The sequence below is a fragment of the Syngnathus floridae genome, chromosome 22 (genome assembly GCF_059516105.1).
Source record: "Syngnathus floridae isolate MCC-2025c chromosome 22, RoL_Sflo_1.0, whole genome shotgun sequence".
Taxonomy (NCBI): domain Eukaryota; kingdom Metazoa; phylum Chordata; class Actinopteri; order Syngnathiformes; family Syngnathidae; genus Syngnathus; species Syngnathus floridae.
Window position 1 is genome coordinate 5,314,332 of NC_142434.1, and position 16,797 is coordinate 5,331,128.

General features: G+C 42.2%; 3 protein-coding genes across 8 annotated transcripts in view; all 3 read right to left on the reverse strand.

Moving 5' to 3' along the window:
• Positions 1 to 421: 421 nt before the first annotated feature.
• smo (smoothened, frizzled class receptor) lies at positions 422 to 5,657 on the reverse strand. The gene is made up of 12 exons (XM_088367555.1): positions 5,002 to 5,657; positions 4,462 to 4,661; positions 4,189 to 4,398; positions 3,957 to 4,129; positions 3,669 to 3,888; positions 3,398 to 3,521; positions 3,243 to 3,335; positions 3,050 to 3,158; positions 2,773 to 2,958; positions 2,556 to 2,704; positions 2,314 to 2,448; positions 422 to 1,883 (listed from the first exon to the last, which is right to left on the reverse strand). The coding sequence occupies exons 1-12, from the start codon at positions 5,243 to 5,245 to the stop codon at positions 1,315 to 1,317; spliced, it is 2,412 nt and encodes an 803-aa protein (XP_088223681.1). The 5' UTR covers positions 5,246 to 5,657; the 3' UTR covers positions 422 to 1,314.
• A 1,040-nt stretch (positions 5,658 to 6,697) lies between these two features.
• Positions 6,698 to 10,045, reverse strand: tspan33a (tetraspanin 33a). Its single transcript, XM_088367577.1, has 8 exons — positions 9,802 to 10,045; positions 8,512 to 8,569; positions 8,324 to 8,451; positions 8,180 to 8,254; positions 7,871 to 7,966; positions 7,672 to 7,800; positions 7,453 to 7,611; positions 6,698 to 7,380 (listed from the first exon to the last, which is right to left on the reverse strand). Exons 1-8 carry the CDS (start codon positions 9,907 to 9,909, stop codon positions 7,279 to 7,281), a joined length of 855 nt encoding a protein of 284 aa, XP_088223703.1. The 5' UTR covers positions 9,910 to 10,045; the 3' UTR covers positions 6,698 to 7,278.
• Positions 10,046 to 10,742: 697 nt separating this feature from the next.
• The window catches only part of cacna1c (calcium voltage-gated channel subunit alpha1 C), an 80,297-nt gene continuing 74,242 nt past the window's right edge, over positions 10,743 to 16,797 (reverse strand). For all 6 annotated transcript variants that reach the window (XM_088367565.1, XM_088367566.1, XM_088367562.1 and 3 more), the window contains 5 exons: positions 16,657 to 16,754; positions 16,497 to 16,593; positions 16,325 to 16,433; positions 16,048 to 16,210; positions 10,743 to 15,985 (listed from right to left, as the gene is read on the reverse strand). In XM_088367565.1, the coding sequence (XP_088223691.1) occupies positions 15,527 to 15,985; positions 16,048 to 16,210; positions 16,325 to 16,433; positions 16,497 to 16,593; positions 16,657 to 16,754 (926 nt within the window). In that variant the 3' untranslated portion in view covers positions 10,743 to 15,526. The remainder of the gene's footprint in view (positions 15,986 to 16,047; positions 16,211 to 16,324; positions 16,434 to 16,496; positions 16,594 to 16,656; positions 16,755 to 16,797) is intronic.

Genomic DNA, 16,797 nt, shown 5'->3' on the forward strand with positions numbered 1-16,797 from the left:
ACGGGGAGATTATGCTTCTCTTTGGGTAATCTTGATTTTATAACACTTAGAGTAGTTTTTAGTGTATGCATGATATTTCCCTAATAAAGTGGCCTGTTATTAGGTACACTTGAAAATGGCGGCGTACCTAATGGAGTGTCCGTGTGAGTCCCTCATTAAGTGCACCTGCGTGAAAGGTTTTAGCTCCTGCAGAACGTGAAAATGACCAAAAACTTTTCACGCAGGTGCACTTAATGAGGGAATCTTGGAAAACATGTTGGAATGCGGCCCGAGGACTAGAGCTTGACACCTGTGACCTTTGACCATGATATTTCCCTAATGGAGTGGCCTGTTATTAGGGACACCTCATGGACACTTCAATAGGTACACTACACAAGGTAAAAAAAATAAATGAATAAATAATAATAATAGATCGGTTGAATAATGGCCAAGGGTAGGATTACATTTATTTACACGTAAAAATGAGTACATAATAAAAGTGACATTTTCTTTAAACTGTCGTGAGGCAACATGGACAAAAGCGACAAACTAACACCTGTTAAGCCTTTTCAAATCACACAAAAACATAACTTGATACTTTAAAGAGCCAGAAAATAGCAATAAAATTATTAGGGGACTGACCTAACATCAAATTGAGAAACCAGCAGAGCTACAAATATAAATACTTTTGTAAACATCTCACAAGAATAGCTAATAAATTCATATTGTGTGGAAAAAAAGGCGGAACTATGACTTCAGCATGATTTACCTACAGTAATGTGAATAAAAACATTTTGGTTACAGCGTACAATGACAGCATTGTCTTTGCTCATGCCCCCTTTTTTTTGTTTATAAAATCAAACTTATATATAAATCTGTACAAATAATACCCTTGTGTGACATCCACTATGTGACAACTTTCATGCTCACAAATACTGAAAAGGGAATGCAGTACATGGATTTTTGTGTCGATATTTAAGTAACGGTTAGAAAAATTGAGGGATTGCTATGTGCTTCATGTGATTAAAAAAATAATGTTGCTAATTAAAAGAAAAAAAAATTAAACCAGCCTTAAAGATGGTATAATGCTGCTTGTTTTTTCATAATCTACACAGTATATTCTTTCAAGCCATTTTATAGCTGCCTCATTTGTGTTCCATCATAAAGTTGCCAAGGAAGCTGTATCGGACTTAGCAGTACAAAAATATGTTTTCTTTTCTCCTGTCATCCCTTTCCTTAAAAATACAAAAAAAAAAGATTTGTAAAAAATAAACATAGGTGCACTTTAAGTTTTGAAAGTATCCAGCACTTTTTTTTTTAGCTGTCAGTGCAAATTTAAAAGTCTGATTCGGCGTCCATAAGCTCCGCCTCCATCAAGTTCGTCCGCGAGTGGATGGGGCCGTAGCCGACCCGCCGTCCAGCGGGTACCCTCGCCACGTGCGCCATTCTCTCTGACAGCCCCTCCTGGATGCAAGAGGATGTGCTGGGCGGGCAGCGCGGGCCTAAGCCGAGGTCCTCCGGGCGGTCCGAGAACCCGCCGCGGGCGTAGCTGCTCCGAGCGCTCTGATAGGGTGGTAAGCGGCAAAAGCGCTCTTCACCGGGCAAAGGCGGAAAATCCGGATAGGATCCTGGCAGGACGTCGTCCTCCAGCATCTGCTGTCGCCTCTGCTGCTCCCGCAGGTTGGCCACCAGGCTGGGGTGGGAGGGCAGCTTCGGGAGGCGGGGCACCGAACTGCGACCAAACTCCCGCTGGGGATACACTTGGTGGTCCGCCGTCGTAGCCTCTTCTGCTGCTGCATTCACCTCCTTCCTTCTTTTCTTCTTCTTCTTCTTCCGCTTTATCATCTCTGGGGAGATTTCGGCCTCCACCATCCACAACCTGTTCCTCTCCTCTGGGGGCGGAACTACAGAAGAAACCCAAAATACATCAGTAAAGACAATTGAGTACAAATACTTAAAAACCGTGCAAAGTGACTTCAGAGATTGGTTTTTAAATACAAGATAGATGTTTGAAAGTAAATGCAGGATCTACAGTTTTTCATCGTTTTGTTTTTTCTGCTTAGTGGGCGTGGCTAAAACGGTTTGAGTTGCCCCTCCCCTATTACATGAGCTTTAGTGTTTACATCAGTGAGATGCAGTTAGCTAGCTAGCTAAAACTACATCCAGAAAATGTCTCAATGTGTACTTTACTTTTGTAATTAAATTACTGAATCTGTAATTTTTTACTTTTACAATAAAAAGGAGTTGACTCTGTACTTCTACTTTTACCAGAATATTTTAGGTATCCATAGTAAAGCAGATAACGAACAATCAAATGGTAGCTTAAATTCTCACCCGGTGTTCCTGTGGGAGTGACTGAAATGTCCTGAGGCAAAATGGCGCCTCGCCGGGCCACCATCTTGGTCACGTGCTGCGCCCAAGCCGACGACATGTCGTTAGACGGCTCGTTGATCTCGAAGTTGATTCCGGCTAGAGAAATAACAAAGCGTGAGAAATACGTTATCTATCATTAGGTGATACTTTACACCAAGATTAGATGTCTGTAAATTTTCTCAGTAGGATAATTAGCTGATTACCAACAGGTCCGTCATGTGACAAGGTGTGCATGCTAAACGAGAGCTCCTTCTCGGGGTCTTTGTGCAGCTCCTTCCGCATGGCGAAGGCCTTGGCGATCATCTTGCTCTTCTTGAGCCTCTTAGGTTCGTTGTCACCGCGCCCGATGATCCTGAGGGCGGGAACAATCGTGATCACATACTAAAATAGAAACGTGAGATTTTTACGTCAAGTGCTTACTTGCACCAGGTGCGCTTCCAGATGAGAATGGTGGCCTTGGTCCACACCCACGTGCTCATAGCGATGCCGGTGCCAAACATGGAGAACAGGTTGATTTTTTCCACCATCAAACTGGGTCGGTTTTTAATGGTACACTCCGGGATTGGCTTGTTAGTCTGGGAGGCGATGGTGACGTTAGCCTCGCACCTGTCGGAAGAATCAAAGCACCTATTGTCATTTATGACAGAATGGAATATAGGAACAAAGTATTTTTTAAGGTGATAAAAAAAAAACATACAACACATATTCCCTGAAGCTCCTCTCCCATTCAGCTTGGTTGAAGAAATCGTAGAAGTGGCAACCAAAGGTGATGAAAACAAACCCGAAAGCTAAGAAGCCAAATATGCCTGCCGAGAATAAAAACACAAAATTTTGTTTATATTACCACACAATGATTAAAAACTCATTAGGAACTTGAAAAAGAAACATACCAAGTCTCAGCATTGTCTCATTGATTTTGCTAGCTGCTTTTTCGCTCAATAGTCCCGGGTGGTTACTTTTGATGGAAAACAAGGTCATGACACCTACAAGGACAAAAATATGCTCAGCGGACTAGATGAGTGAGGCGGGACTCGACGGGACTGACCTCGAATGAGAAAATAGCCGCCGACCACAAGCACCACGCCGATGGGCGCCAGCACGAAGCCGGCGCGGTATCTGTAGTTCTTGTAGCCGACAAAGCAGATCCCGCTCACTGAATCGCCATCCACCTAAGGGGAAGAAATAAATAAGAAATAAATACATTGTAAATCAGAAGATAAAAATTAATTGCATTTAATTATGACCTCTAAAGTTAAATACAACTGAACTGAAATGGACAAATAACAGAAATCCTACGAAGAATGTTCTCGACGTACCTCAGCGATGGCCAAGATTGCAACAGTGAGGACGAATGGGATGGACCACGTAACCATGTGGAAGTAAGACGTGCGCCCGGTGAGCGGCTGCTGGGTGGTCCCGAGTGCCTTGAAGGACGTGTGCCAGGCGTACGTCAGCATCACGAACCAAATCACTCCCGACATGAGCGAGTAGTACACGATGATGAAGATAGTCACACAGGATAAAGTCTCGGAGGAACTGCAGTGAGGGACACACAAATATTTAATTCCGGCACGTTCTCATCAGGCGATCCGAGGTGAACTTACGAGGGCTCCCCGAGTCTCATGGTGTTGTCGCTCTTGCACACGATTTCATCACGGGCGCCGTCCAGGAACTGCGCCAGCCAACCGATGCTGCCCACGAAGAAGCAGGCGTTGATGTAGAAGAGGATGACAGCCGGGTAGCGGTTTGAGTTCTTCCAGTCGGCTAGAAACGTGGCCTGACGACAAACACTTGTCAGAACCATCTTGGACAATAACAAATTTGGGAGTGACTTACCAGGGTGAAGAAGGTGCAGAGGAGGGTGATGGTGCCAAAGTAGGCGATGTAGGCATGCATATCGTCATGCTCCTCCTCGGTGAACAACGGGTTGTCACATTGGATACCGCATCCCTCCACGTCTTTGTACCAACTCGACTGGATGTCTGTCTTCACCAGCGGCGCCTCGCACTGACCCGACGTGTTAAACTTCAGCTTCTGCACCTCGTTCTGCCACACAAACACAATCAGTGGTCCCGATGGGAAAACCGAGTCCGTCATCTGGTGGCTTACCGAGCATCCCACTGGGAATTTTTCACATTTGAGAAAGTTGGGCCAGCCGCGCTCCTGGTCCACGATACTGCAAGGGCGACGGGTGGCCAAACACAAACTCTGACTTGGCAGCTCCACTCGGCCATTTTCACACTTAGGCATGTAGACGGCGCACAACAGTGGCTGGATGACGGACCAGCAGCGTGGAGCGTTCCGCAGACCTGGCAGATGACATCACAACATCTCGTAATGTACTTGAAAACATTCAGTGATTCTTCCACGACCACTAGAGGGAGCCATCACACCACAAGTGATCACACACTGAGAATCACATGTGCGTAAACATGTTTCAACGTTAACAATATTTTGGCATTGCTGGAATATTTTAACACGCCAAGGCCCCACATCCAATCATATTGATGTTATCCCTTATTCTGACACCAACCACTAGAGGGCGTACGTGCATCACAATTGCAATGTAGTGGGATTTCTACCGTATCTCTTTATAAATCACATCAAAATATATTTATTGACGATGAATGGCTTGTAGTTGCAACTCACCAGACCACATGGTCAGCTTCTCAAAAGCTTCCTCCTGGGAGCTGGAGTCTTCTGCCAGTACCAGGGACGTGTGCGTGTACGGCAGAGGTGAGCCCAGGCATGTATTGTACTTGAGTGCCTCGCACGTCGTCGTTGCCTTGCATTTGTCCTCAAATATGGTCCCGTTGGGAGACAGCTGCACGGCGACGGTACAGCAAAGCATCCCGTACAAGCCAACAAAGGCGCTCCAAACTTGGGAGGACATCTTGGGAGCAAGAGGGGGTGGGGGGGCACGGAAAAGGAGGAATCGTGCAAAAATGACGATAAAGTGGAATCGGGCTGCTTTAATAGTGCGATTGTCTTCGAGGCTCAACAGGCATGTTTCTTCTAGTTCCGCTTATTTGCTGAAAAGTGCAAAAAGATAAGCGCAAGGACGATCCAACAAAGTTTTTCCTCCACGAAACTCTCCGTGCTTTTTTCCCTTTGGCTCCTCTTCAAATTCCATCGTTAGGAGTTCGGGAAAAATCTTCAAACCAGTTCAAAATGATCAAAGTCGACAATGTGACCACACAAAAAGTTGGTGATTGGGTTTATTTAGTGGGAAAAATGTTGAGAAAGTTGAGGATTCGCCCTCCCCCCACATCCCCAAAATCTGAAAAAGTGTAACTGGAGCTACAAGTGGCAATGCGCATGCGCCATCCACTACGTTTCCACCACGGTAACCCCCCCATTCTCCTCTTCCTCATCTCTTTTTTTTTTAAGATGCAGTAAAAAAACGAGCATTGCAAATAATATGTTCTCTTTTGCCTTCCCTAAAGATAAAAGATAAAAACAAATTAAAAAAGTACACAATGCATTTATATAAACATTCAATCCACTGCAAAAATATTTCAAACTTTGACATACTTTCAGGTCGCTAAATATGATGACCAAAATATTTAACAATTATAGTTGTGTTCACCCTAAACTACAACAACAATAAAGAAAATGTTTAATTGTATGCCAATCTTTTCTTTTCTTTGGATATTTTATTCTATGTAAGATGACAAACTGTATATTTTATATTATGTTAGTTATACATATGTAGTGGTTTTCATAATATTATGGTAAGCCACTTTAACACTATACAGTTTGAACATTAACATTACAAGATATTAAGATAAGATATTCAATTAAACTGTATTACACTTAACAGTTGAATGAAAATTGTGTTTAAATGAACAAAAAGTAAATTACAACTGAACGGTTCTTTTTCAACACTTCTGGATGGGAATAATGAGACACTTGAATAGAACAACTGTGGTTGTGTTATTGTGTCATTCATTTGGACAGGAATGGTTGCACACCATTTTGTTTCCATACTCATGAGTGTGAGCGTGAGTGTGTGTGTGTGTGTGTGTGTCTGGGCCTCCTTACAACCTCCACCTCCTGCTTGAGTCAGACGCAGAAGAAAAAAAAAAACAGGACCACACACAAAGTGAAAACTGGGCCAACTCTCTCTTGCGCGCGCACACACACACATGCGCACACAATCCTTGACAGTGGCAATTGAGTATTTTGCAAAACATGAAATCGTCATGTTTAGATAGCGTTGCAAATGTTTTGATTGGCTCTCTGGAGTGTTTGAGGGCGTTTTGTGTTGTTTTTCTCTCTTTTGCGTCACTTCAGCTCTCATACCCAACATTTACATGTTTCAAATGAGCCAGCATGACGTCGGTACTCTGAAACAAGTTTATTCAGTCAAGAACGTTCCAGGATTTTTTAGTGACTTTCCGTCACTGCAGAAGGCATTTTTGTTGTCATGGAGCACAGTAAACACTGAATTCTTGCAGTTTTGTAACACATGGGTAACTTTTAAACACAGTCAAACTTTAAAAAAGTTTTAAAACACTCATGTAACGTGAAAAGATTATTTCTATTAAAATAAAGTCTACAAAAATAACTTGAGGTCCCTTTTGGAGCATCATGGACGCCAACATAACACACAATGTGCACATGCTTGCCACTCTAAACTTGCTAAATACCAACAAAATAAATTCACAGAAACATGCACACATATGCAGAAAAATTTGGTTGCTCTATAAGTTTGCATCATGAGCCAAATGAAAGTAGAGAAAATAATTTGCGATGGTGCGAACAGCAGCGGAATATATGTGTAAGTGGCGCAAGATCCAGCAGATGGCGCTGTGGTTTGTCGTTGGGTAAATTGTTTTAGCTTCCAAAACAAAAGTGTTTTTTTTTTTTAACAGTGTACATTTACAGTGACAAGTTAGTAAGAGGTCAAAAGGTCAAGAATGGTCATCTCCACGGATCGGCGCTGTGTTTGAGGTTGTAGTTCTGCAGTTCAATCTGGTCTTTAATTTGGCTGATGAGCATCTGAGACAGCAGGATGCCCACCAGCTGCAAGAGGCGGCTGTTAGCCCACTCTTTGTGTGCGCATGTGTGTGTGTGTGTGTGTGTGTGTAGTCCCACCTGAGGGATGGCCAGCCCCAGTGCGATGCCTCCCAACAGAAAGAGGTTACTATGGATCCAGTCCACCACTTTATCGATACATCCGTTGGTGTAGATGATGTTGCCGGCTTTAAGGTATTCTACCATCTGAATGCCTTGCCCGCACATTGTGTTTATCACCTGTACACACACACGTTAGTTGGAGAACATTCTCAAAAATGGAGGAAGGATAGATGAAACCTTGTCTTTGGTGGTGATGCAACAGGAGAAAGGGACCGAGCAGCGTTCCCGACTTGGGTTCATGTCAGTGCAGTTGAAGTACATGTTGTTGGACCAATCGGTGTAGGTCACAGCTCCACAGCAGCCAAACTAAAATATATGTATTTTTTAATAACTTGAAAAAACATATTTTATGATGAGGTGTGAGGTCATCACCGACTTCTTTCTGGCCAAAGTCGATGAGGTTCTGCAGGTCGATGTCGTCTCTGTAGTGCACGATGGCGTTGTTGACAATTTCGGTCACTTTGTTACGGGCCTAGTGAAAAAAACAAAACTTTATTAGTTGGTTGGAAAGAAAATGTAAAATATAACAAAAGAAATGCAGAAATTGGTAGGAAACAAAAAAGTGCCGGTGTATGTGGCATGACCACTAGAGGGCAGTATAATACAGATATGTGCAGATATGTGCAGTACATAATCCTTCCTTCAATAATATATAATTAAAACAAAAATTAATATATTTTTTTACCTTATCGGAGAAGACAAATCCCAGAACCCCAGCAGCCAACTGAAGCAGAAAGATGACCGTCAGACTGATGCAGAACTGTCAAAGAAAAAAAATAAGTGAACCGCTCTATTTCACATAATGACCATCCACAAATTGGCAACCTACAAACTCCAACAGGCAAATATTCTCCCGGAGCGAGCCCACGCAACCGCAGAAAGTGATGATAAACATGAGGACGCCGATCACCAGCAGCATCACGGCCGGGTCCACTGCCAAACACGCCAACGCCGTCTCTAAGGGACAAGTCAATGAGTTGAATTGATTTGACCGGTTTGGTTGATGAATTTAATTACCTGCATGCTTGACGACACGGGCGTACACCCCGATAGCTATCATGGTCATGGCGATGAGCTATAAGAAAAAAAGATGAAGGGGAATCACAATGGTGCATTTTACAAATTCACTGAGCAAACAAACGTGAGGAGGAGCACATGTTCATACTTGTCCTGGGAGTGTTGCCATTGTCGAAAATACTCAAGAAGAACAACAGATTTTGATTTACTGCAGCAGCCGATGCTCATCTCGCCCCTTATTTATTTGAATTCAGTATGAATGTCCACTTTGAATAAAGTGGATCCAGTTACTGTACTAATGCATTGTGACTCACTGGTGCTCTTTGTGTGAAGAAACTGAACACTCTGTTTTGTTACTGCTGAGACTGAGAGGCAAACATTTTGCTCAGGGGAGGTGGCGATGTGAAAAATATGTTTAAAAATTTAGAAACAATTGTTTCTATCGTGTAGTTGCCAAGCGAATCAATTCTTTGGTGTTTGAATGAGGGAAGTTTTCGTTAGTGTTTGTATGAGGGTATTTTGTGTCACCCTGTAATTTGTATTTTTCTAATATCACAATTTCTTGAATTCTATTCTTTGGTGTTGCCGTACATATTTATATTTTAAATACATATTTAAATGCTTCATTTTAGTTTAGACTAGTTTGTATTAGTTTTAGTATGATTGTTTTTTACAATTCCCAAATAAGGTGTCAACCTTCTTTTCTACGGCTATAAAAAACACAAAACATTTAAAATAAACTCGAAAGCTCATGCATGATATTAACAGACATAAATGAAAACAAAATAAATATTTACAATAATTCTAGTTCGTTTTATAAACAAAATACAGATTTTTTTTCAAAAGCACTTTTGGTGTGTACTTTTAATTGTACCAAACTACAATGGCTAGCTATTTCTATATGCCAATTTCCGTGTAGTGCCGGGGGCAAATGTCACAACATCTGCACATTCCACCAGGATTTGCTTCAAGTTTTTACGCATTCTCATCTTGCCCATGCACGACCTGCAGCCGCACACTAATACAGGGCGTTAAATGAATTTTAATCTTGTGACTGTGTTCCTTTTGTGTGCACCTTCCCGTTTAATCTGTCATTCAAATCTTAAAGTGAACAAACATGGACTTTGGTGTTTCACGTAAAACACGTGTATTTACTTTTAGCTGCTGCACATTTGTGAACGTGTTGAGTTGGACGACTTTGTCAAAGTTTGACTCACTAAATTGTATGGTGAACCGCAAGGTAAAAAAAAAAAAAAATCCGTAAACAATGTAAATATGCAGCAGACTCACCCAGAAAATGAAATTAAAAAAGAAGAGCAGATATTTGACCACGGGGTTGACAAAGGAGAAGTCTTCATCATAACGTCCAGGTGAGTTTCTTCCACGGCTCCCACACATGTTGCCAGGCAAACATTAGCTTTTTTGGGGTGCCAATGCTTCTATGAAGGTTTGCGCAGCGTTTTTTTTTTTTTTTTGCTTCCTGGTGGGACACACACTCTTTCTCTGTCACACACACACATCTGCTGGGAAAATCACAACCTCTGACACCGAGGGGGCGGGTCTCCAGAGTCTTGTGTATCCCGCCTCTCACGGGGGATCATCTTCTAATTTTATTTTATATTTTATAGTACTTTATTATATCGTATATTTTTCCTATTTGAACTCTGCTCTGTTTATGTGACACGTGACAAAGAGTCAAATGTTATTTTGCTTTATTGGCAATCATGAATAAAATAAAATAAAATACACACGCGTGTCTTCTTGTATGATTAACTCAGAAATAAAATATTTAAAAACACAAAAACACACAATTCAAGATCCGACGGGTTAGTGATTAGTAACTTGCAACATACAAACACTGAGACAAGGTCAAGAGACGAAACCTAAACGCCGACTCCAGGTGGACTTCACGCTTTGAAAAATGTCGCCATCTCCTGGTCCGTATGAGAAATGCTGCCAGTGATAACTTTCGGGAATCCAAAACAAATATTTATTCATTCAACTTCCGAATACTTTTCCTCAAATTACGAGCCGATTTTTGATGTGTCTCGTGCCATATTCTGTTTTTGTTTTAGAAATAAAAAGTGAAAATCGAACAATTATTTCTCTTTAACTGACTCTTTCCAGACAACAAATAAGAAAATCAGGCTATACATTATTTTTAGCATTTCTATATTAGAATTAAAATCAAATACAATATATAATATAAAGATGAAAGATGAAGAAGACGATTGTAGGAAATGCAATTTATTTGCAATTTTTTAATAACATCATTCCTCAGATAAAAATGCAATGTTACAGGAATATACATCAGATATTAATTTAAAACTTGCTTTCAAGGGACCATACAGTCTAAATATACTTTTTCCTTTTTATATTTTTTATTTACTGGTAGCGTGCGTTATAAGCAAGACAGACTCTGTCACCAATGACAGACTGACGACTTACAGATACAAACTGTACACGACTTATTTACAAATCCACTTTTTTTTCTTGTTTTTTTTTCAGTGTCACTTTTTTTTGGAAAATAGGAGTAGAAAAGTGATTGAATTAATATTCTGATTTAATTTGTATATTATTTCCCTTTTCTAGAGTCTAAAATGAAATGAAAGAAACAACTTAGAAAAAGAAGAAAGAGTGTTAGACCATGCAGCCGTAACCAAGGCGACCAAGTGATGGGGCCAATAAAAAGCCCTCACGCAACCGAAGGGGTGTGGCTTGTCATCCCTACACTGCCATCCGTTAAACACTCATTTTGACAGTAAAATATAGTGATGTCATCCAAACACTACAATTGGTCTTTGAACGCCTCTCGGCATAATTCCCAGCTGTGAAGAAGACAAAAACAACCAACCCTGCGAGAGAGTTTTTCGACTCATTTCTGTCAGCAAAAAAAAAAAAGGCTCATTAAAGCTGCACACACAAGCACACACCCGTATACAGACATGCTCGCGTGAATCTTTGTGAGCTAAAAAGTTGACTCGCATGTGTCTTGAATCAAATTTCCCACGCCAGGTATTTCATTTTCATTAACAGCAAATAAATAAGACGAATAAAGCCTCAGTTGCTTCAACTTCGTAACCACTGTTACTATTCACCTGGGTTGAATTTTGAATATCAATCCTTTTGCTTTGGTCACTTCAGTTTTTGCACATGCACTTTCAAGACTCGCTGTGAGAAAGGAAACTTATCAGGGTATAACAACTCAAAGCCTGCGAACTATCCATTGCACTGTCCATCTCCGTCATCTCTTGTCATCCACGCATAAAGTATTTCTCCATTTGATATCTAAAATAGAATAAAGTCGCTATGTAAACTAGCATTCTAGAATATACTTTCCCATAAAATATCTGTACACCTGCTCTTCATTCTGGGTTGAAATTGATTAGAGGCCATGCAAAAAAAAAAAAAAAAGGCTTTTTGGGCTTTTCTCTTGCCCTTCTCTTCTTGAAATGAAACAAATATATTTCAGTGAGAAAAATTTCCGTAATATATCTCAAGTGGGATGGTCCGATAAATTCATGCTGACGCTACAGTCAGTAGGCCATAAATACATTCTTGACCTCTACTTCCATAACATTCTCTTGATTATATATTTGTAGAAAAATATACAATCGTCCGCCTATGGTGAGGCAATATGAATTTTAAACCCCTCTATAACATTGGTATGCCTTGAGATACAAACTCCATTTGCTGTCAAGCCACTCTTATCTCAAGGCACCACTGTTGACTGTGAAATTGATTGGTTACATTTGTCTAGCTATCTTCTAAACCTTAAAACATCTTTTTTTTTTTTTTTTGCCCACCTATGAGCTTTCCTTAATCTCAAAGATGCCTCTGGGAAACATCCAAATTAATAAATGAGCTACTTTTCTTTATGAATAATCTCAAAGGATCACTTTTTAATATATGCCGGGGTCAGAGGGGGCTTTAAATGAGCTCGACATTGAATTGGGAGCAGCCCTTCTTCGGAGAATAAAACAAAAAAACCCTGCTGTCCTCTTCAAGATATGCAAAAATTATCCGTTCTTTTAATATCATTTACTGCATGTACAAGCAGTCGGGTTGAACGATTAATCGAATTAAAATCGGCATTGCAATGACAATTACGTTAATTTACGCGACCAAAACATTTGTATAACAAATCTAATACTGTTTACTGTAATCCGGATTAATTAACTGCTGGTAAAATAAAACATGGAATTGAAAAAAATAATCGCTTAATCGTTTTGGGATTTTTCAAAATCGTTCATCACCTACGCTGATGTTGTCATGGCGACACCTGCCAATCACTCGCATCGACCAGAGAAATTAATCAACCGTTCATCAGGCTCCCAGACTGCAAGAACAACAACAAAAAAAGAGCAAAAAACTAATTTCAGGTCAATAAACACGTCAAGAATACTACACTGCATCTCACCTGATTTCAAGTATGTTAGGTTTCTCTGGCATGGGGGGGGGAGGGGGGTACAAAACATGCCGGGGGGGGGGGGGGGGAAGCGTACAGACAAAGTTATTGCATATCTTGCTGTTACCAGACAGGGTTACTCAGGGTCACATCTGAGGAATTCTCAATGGGGCCTTTAGTCAAATCGCTCAAGATAACAAATCTTTTAAATATCCAATCGTGCATTCAAACAAAACTGCAAATAAGCGCAAGTAAGCAACGGAATCCAAAATAGCCGACGGCTTTCCAGCCACGTGACATCACATTCACATTAAGTTTGCATAATTCTCACAAGAGTGGTGGTGAATACTGCATCCATTCTCTGCCAAGAGCTGCTATGAGAGGGACACATGGCAGTGTTGTCTTGGGAGAAATGTGGCAAATACGATCTTTGTCTCCAGGTTTGAGTGGTTTTCTCCTCCAGAGGCAACAGGGAGTAACAGCACACGCACATGGAAAAGGGCCACAGTGCATCATTGCCCTCATATCAAATTTATAAAACAAGCTGTCCCAAAAGTCACTCTACACTTTTTCCCCATGTAAATTTGGAAAAGATAATTTTACAAAACACAATTTTGGGGCTTGTTTTGTAGATTATTCATTTGACCCTACTTTAGGGGTTAAATAATCCGAATTATTTATAATTTATAATTATTTTTAATTATTTTATTATTATTATTTTTTATCATTATTTTTTTTTACTTTATGACCCACACTTGGATTATCTTTTAGTCTTAAAACTGCCTAGTTAAAAGTAACCCAAATTGGATTAAATAGAAAATGAAAAATACACTCCAAGTCAGAAATAATCATATTTTGGTCAAACATCGGACTGAACCATTTTTTTGGATATATTTCAGCCAACGTTTTGATTTGACCGAAATTTGGGTTGTTTTCATTAAAAAAAAAAAACATCTCAAAGTTGTGTCAAATTCTGCCAAATAGCATGTTGGTCTAATTTCTGACCAAAATTGTCTTATTTTTCATCAAGAAAGTATTTACAAAATAAATAAAGGAAGACCCATAGAGTGACATTTGGGACAGTTGTCCTCTTACTAAGTCAGAGGACTAGCTACAACTTTTGTTGAAACTATAATTAGCAATTCAAAATATTTCTCCACATTTCCAAATCCGTCAGTGCCTTCTTGCTACAAACTCGGACTTGTGATGGACAAAATCCGCATGGCCCACATAAAAACCACCTACAAAAAAACCAAAGGGAAACATGTTTTTCCTCGAAGATGGATTTTAAAATTCTTGCAGCATCTTTAAACTCAGCCCTAAGAGTTCATTTGAAAAGAAAAACAACTTGTATCAATGATAACAGTGTGTTACGGCCCTTTCACTGCATTCATGACTTTTTTTTTTCAGCACATAAATAAAAAAAAAAATTCTATCTCAGAACAGAAAACCCCCAAAACCCGTGACGATTAAAATGTGAAAAGTCCGAACCTTGAAACACTTTGGAAGCATGCCTGTCTGTGGTAACCCTGTCTCACACACACATACACACATACACACACACACCCTTGTAATGCTACCTTAAATTACTGTTTAGGCTTAAAAATCTTTTTCATTGAAGCGTACATATGTAGCCACTCAAAAAACGCGCACACACTCACATCTTTTTTTTCTTTCTTTTGGGAAAAAAATAAATAAATAAATAGATACAATCTGTAAAAGGTGCATACTGATTGAGAGAAAGAACACTTGTCTTTACACGCACGTACACACGCGATCGTACGAACGCAGACACGCACCCTTCAAAATAAAAAGGCCTACGCCCTGCTTCGTTACTTAAAACCGCTTAAAATTCTCCTAAAAGTACATTTAGAAAGACCAGCACCCCGATTGTGCAAACAAATCAAGGATAAATTAGACAGCATGAGGAGGAAAACAAAATGGCGGGCAACACAGAGTTGAGGCCGGAGTCCTGTCCAACTCCTCGCCGAAAGAAAATGGCGGGATGGCGAAAGGAGGGAAGGATGGTGAGGTATGAGGTGAAACAAAAAAAAAAAAAGGCTGCTCACGTCTCTGCTCGTCACGTTTTCTGTTTGGGAGCAGGAAGTGACGAAAAAAGAAAGGAAGCCAGTCTGTCGGCCATTTTGGTGACTGTTGGTCCATCCCCCGGTGTGAGGGGGGGGGCGTTCCTTTGGAAGAGGAGGACGCTTTTGAAATGATGATTATTATTTTTGACAATACAGCGCTTCATCCCGAGTGAACCGAGGAGGAGGAGGAGCTCCGTTGACGGATCTTTGCCTTCCCCTGGCCGTCTTTGCTCGTCACTTTGAGGACGTGAGAAAACTGTGAGGCACTTTAGAGACACGCACTCTCACACGCATGTGCGTACAAAGAGGGGGGAAAAACACGCGCACACAAGCGCACACTCTGATAATATAGAGTATAGTGTGATATACTTTACTACAAACATTCAGACGTACAAAGCATTTGTGACGCGTCTTGGCCGACATTGTTCCGAGCCGCTTCCTCTGGCGCAATAGAGGTGTGTGTGTGTGAAGGGGGCGGGGACTAACATAGCCACCAATTGTGAGACGTCCGGCGGAGCCCCTACAAACTTGTCACACACTCCATGTCCTCATCCTCCAGCAGCACGCTGGTCCTCGACATCACCGAGGAGCTTCGGTGGGGTCCTTCCTCCCTCCCCTCGTCCTCCTCCTCCTCTTCCTGTTCCCGCTCTTCCGCCAAGAGCTCTTGTCGCTCTTCTACAGATGACGGCCCGTGGACGGAGCCTCGGTTCCCGCCGGCCTCTCCGCCGTCCTCCCCTCCGTGGTCCCTGTCCCTGAGGAAGGGCAGGAGGTTGCCGTTGGGGCTGTGCTGGGAGGCGGCGGGCGTGGCGGCGGCGTCCGAGGCAGTGGCGGCGACGGAGGTGTTGCCGTTGAGGATGTTGCTGGCCGCGTGCTCCATCTCCTCGATGGTCATGTCGCAGGCGTCGGCCAGCTCGGCCTTTGTGGCCTCGATGAAGGAAGGGTCCTGCGCGAACTGGCCCAAGCCTTCTGATATTAGCACCTGCAAAGGTCAAGTCAGGGGTCAATAAATTGGCAGGGGGCTGCACTTAAACACACACTTACCGCCTCCACCAGACTTCCGGCGCTGCCGTGCGACAGCGAGCTAGATTCGTGCCTCGATAACGAGGGCACTGTGAGCGACACCGGCCGCGGTGCTCTCTGATTGGTCGCCGGCATACCGGAGGCGGGGCTAGGTACCCGACTGTTCCCATTACTGTCGCTATACCTGCAAAAGACAAACAACTCCTGTTTTCACAACAATGAAGTCACTCTGCTGAGTGCACGTCTTGTGTAGTCCACCCCGACGGCTTTTTCGGTCGCTTTGATTGTTTGGTCTTACCAGGGCCCGCAGTTGACCGAGGGCAAGCTGGTGTTGAGCTTTTCGTGGGAGTTGGAGCCCTCTAACCTTAGCGAGGGTACCCACTGATGCGAGGCATCCCTGCCTTGTCCTGCGGAAGGAGAAAAAGAACACTCAGCTCTGTCTGATGGATCAGGTCGACGAGGAGGACTACCTGGGGGACTGGCCGGAGGCGTGGAGCACAACCGGCTGAAGAGGGTAGGCGAGTGGCTCCTCCTTATCAACGGACTCAGCCCGGCCACCGCTAGCGCCTTGAGGGAGGAGCGAGTTAGCAAATCGACAACAAGCTCCCGAGCGAATAAAACGACTTCTACCTGATGATGGACGAGGTGCAGCGGTACGGCCGTCTTCTGAGAGACGTCCGGCCTCGACTGTCTCCTCAGACACTCTAAATGGAAAGAAGATCTCCGCCCTGAAGAAAACACTTGGAGGTAAAAAAAAAAAAAAAAAAAAAG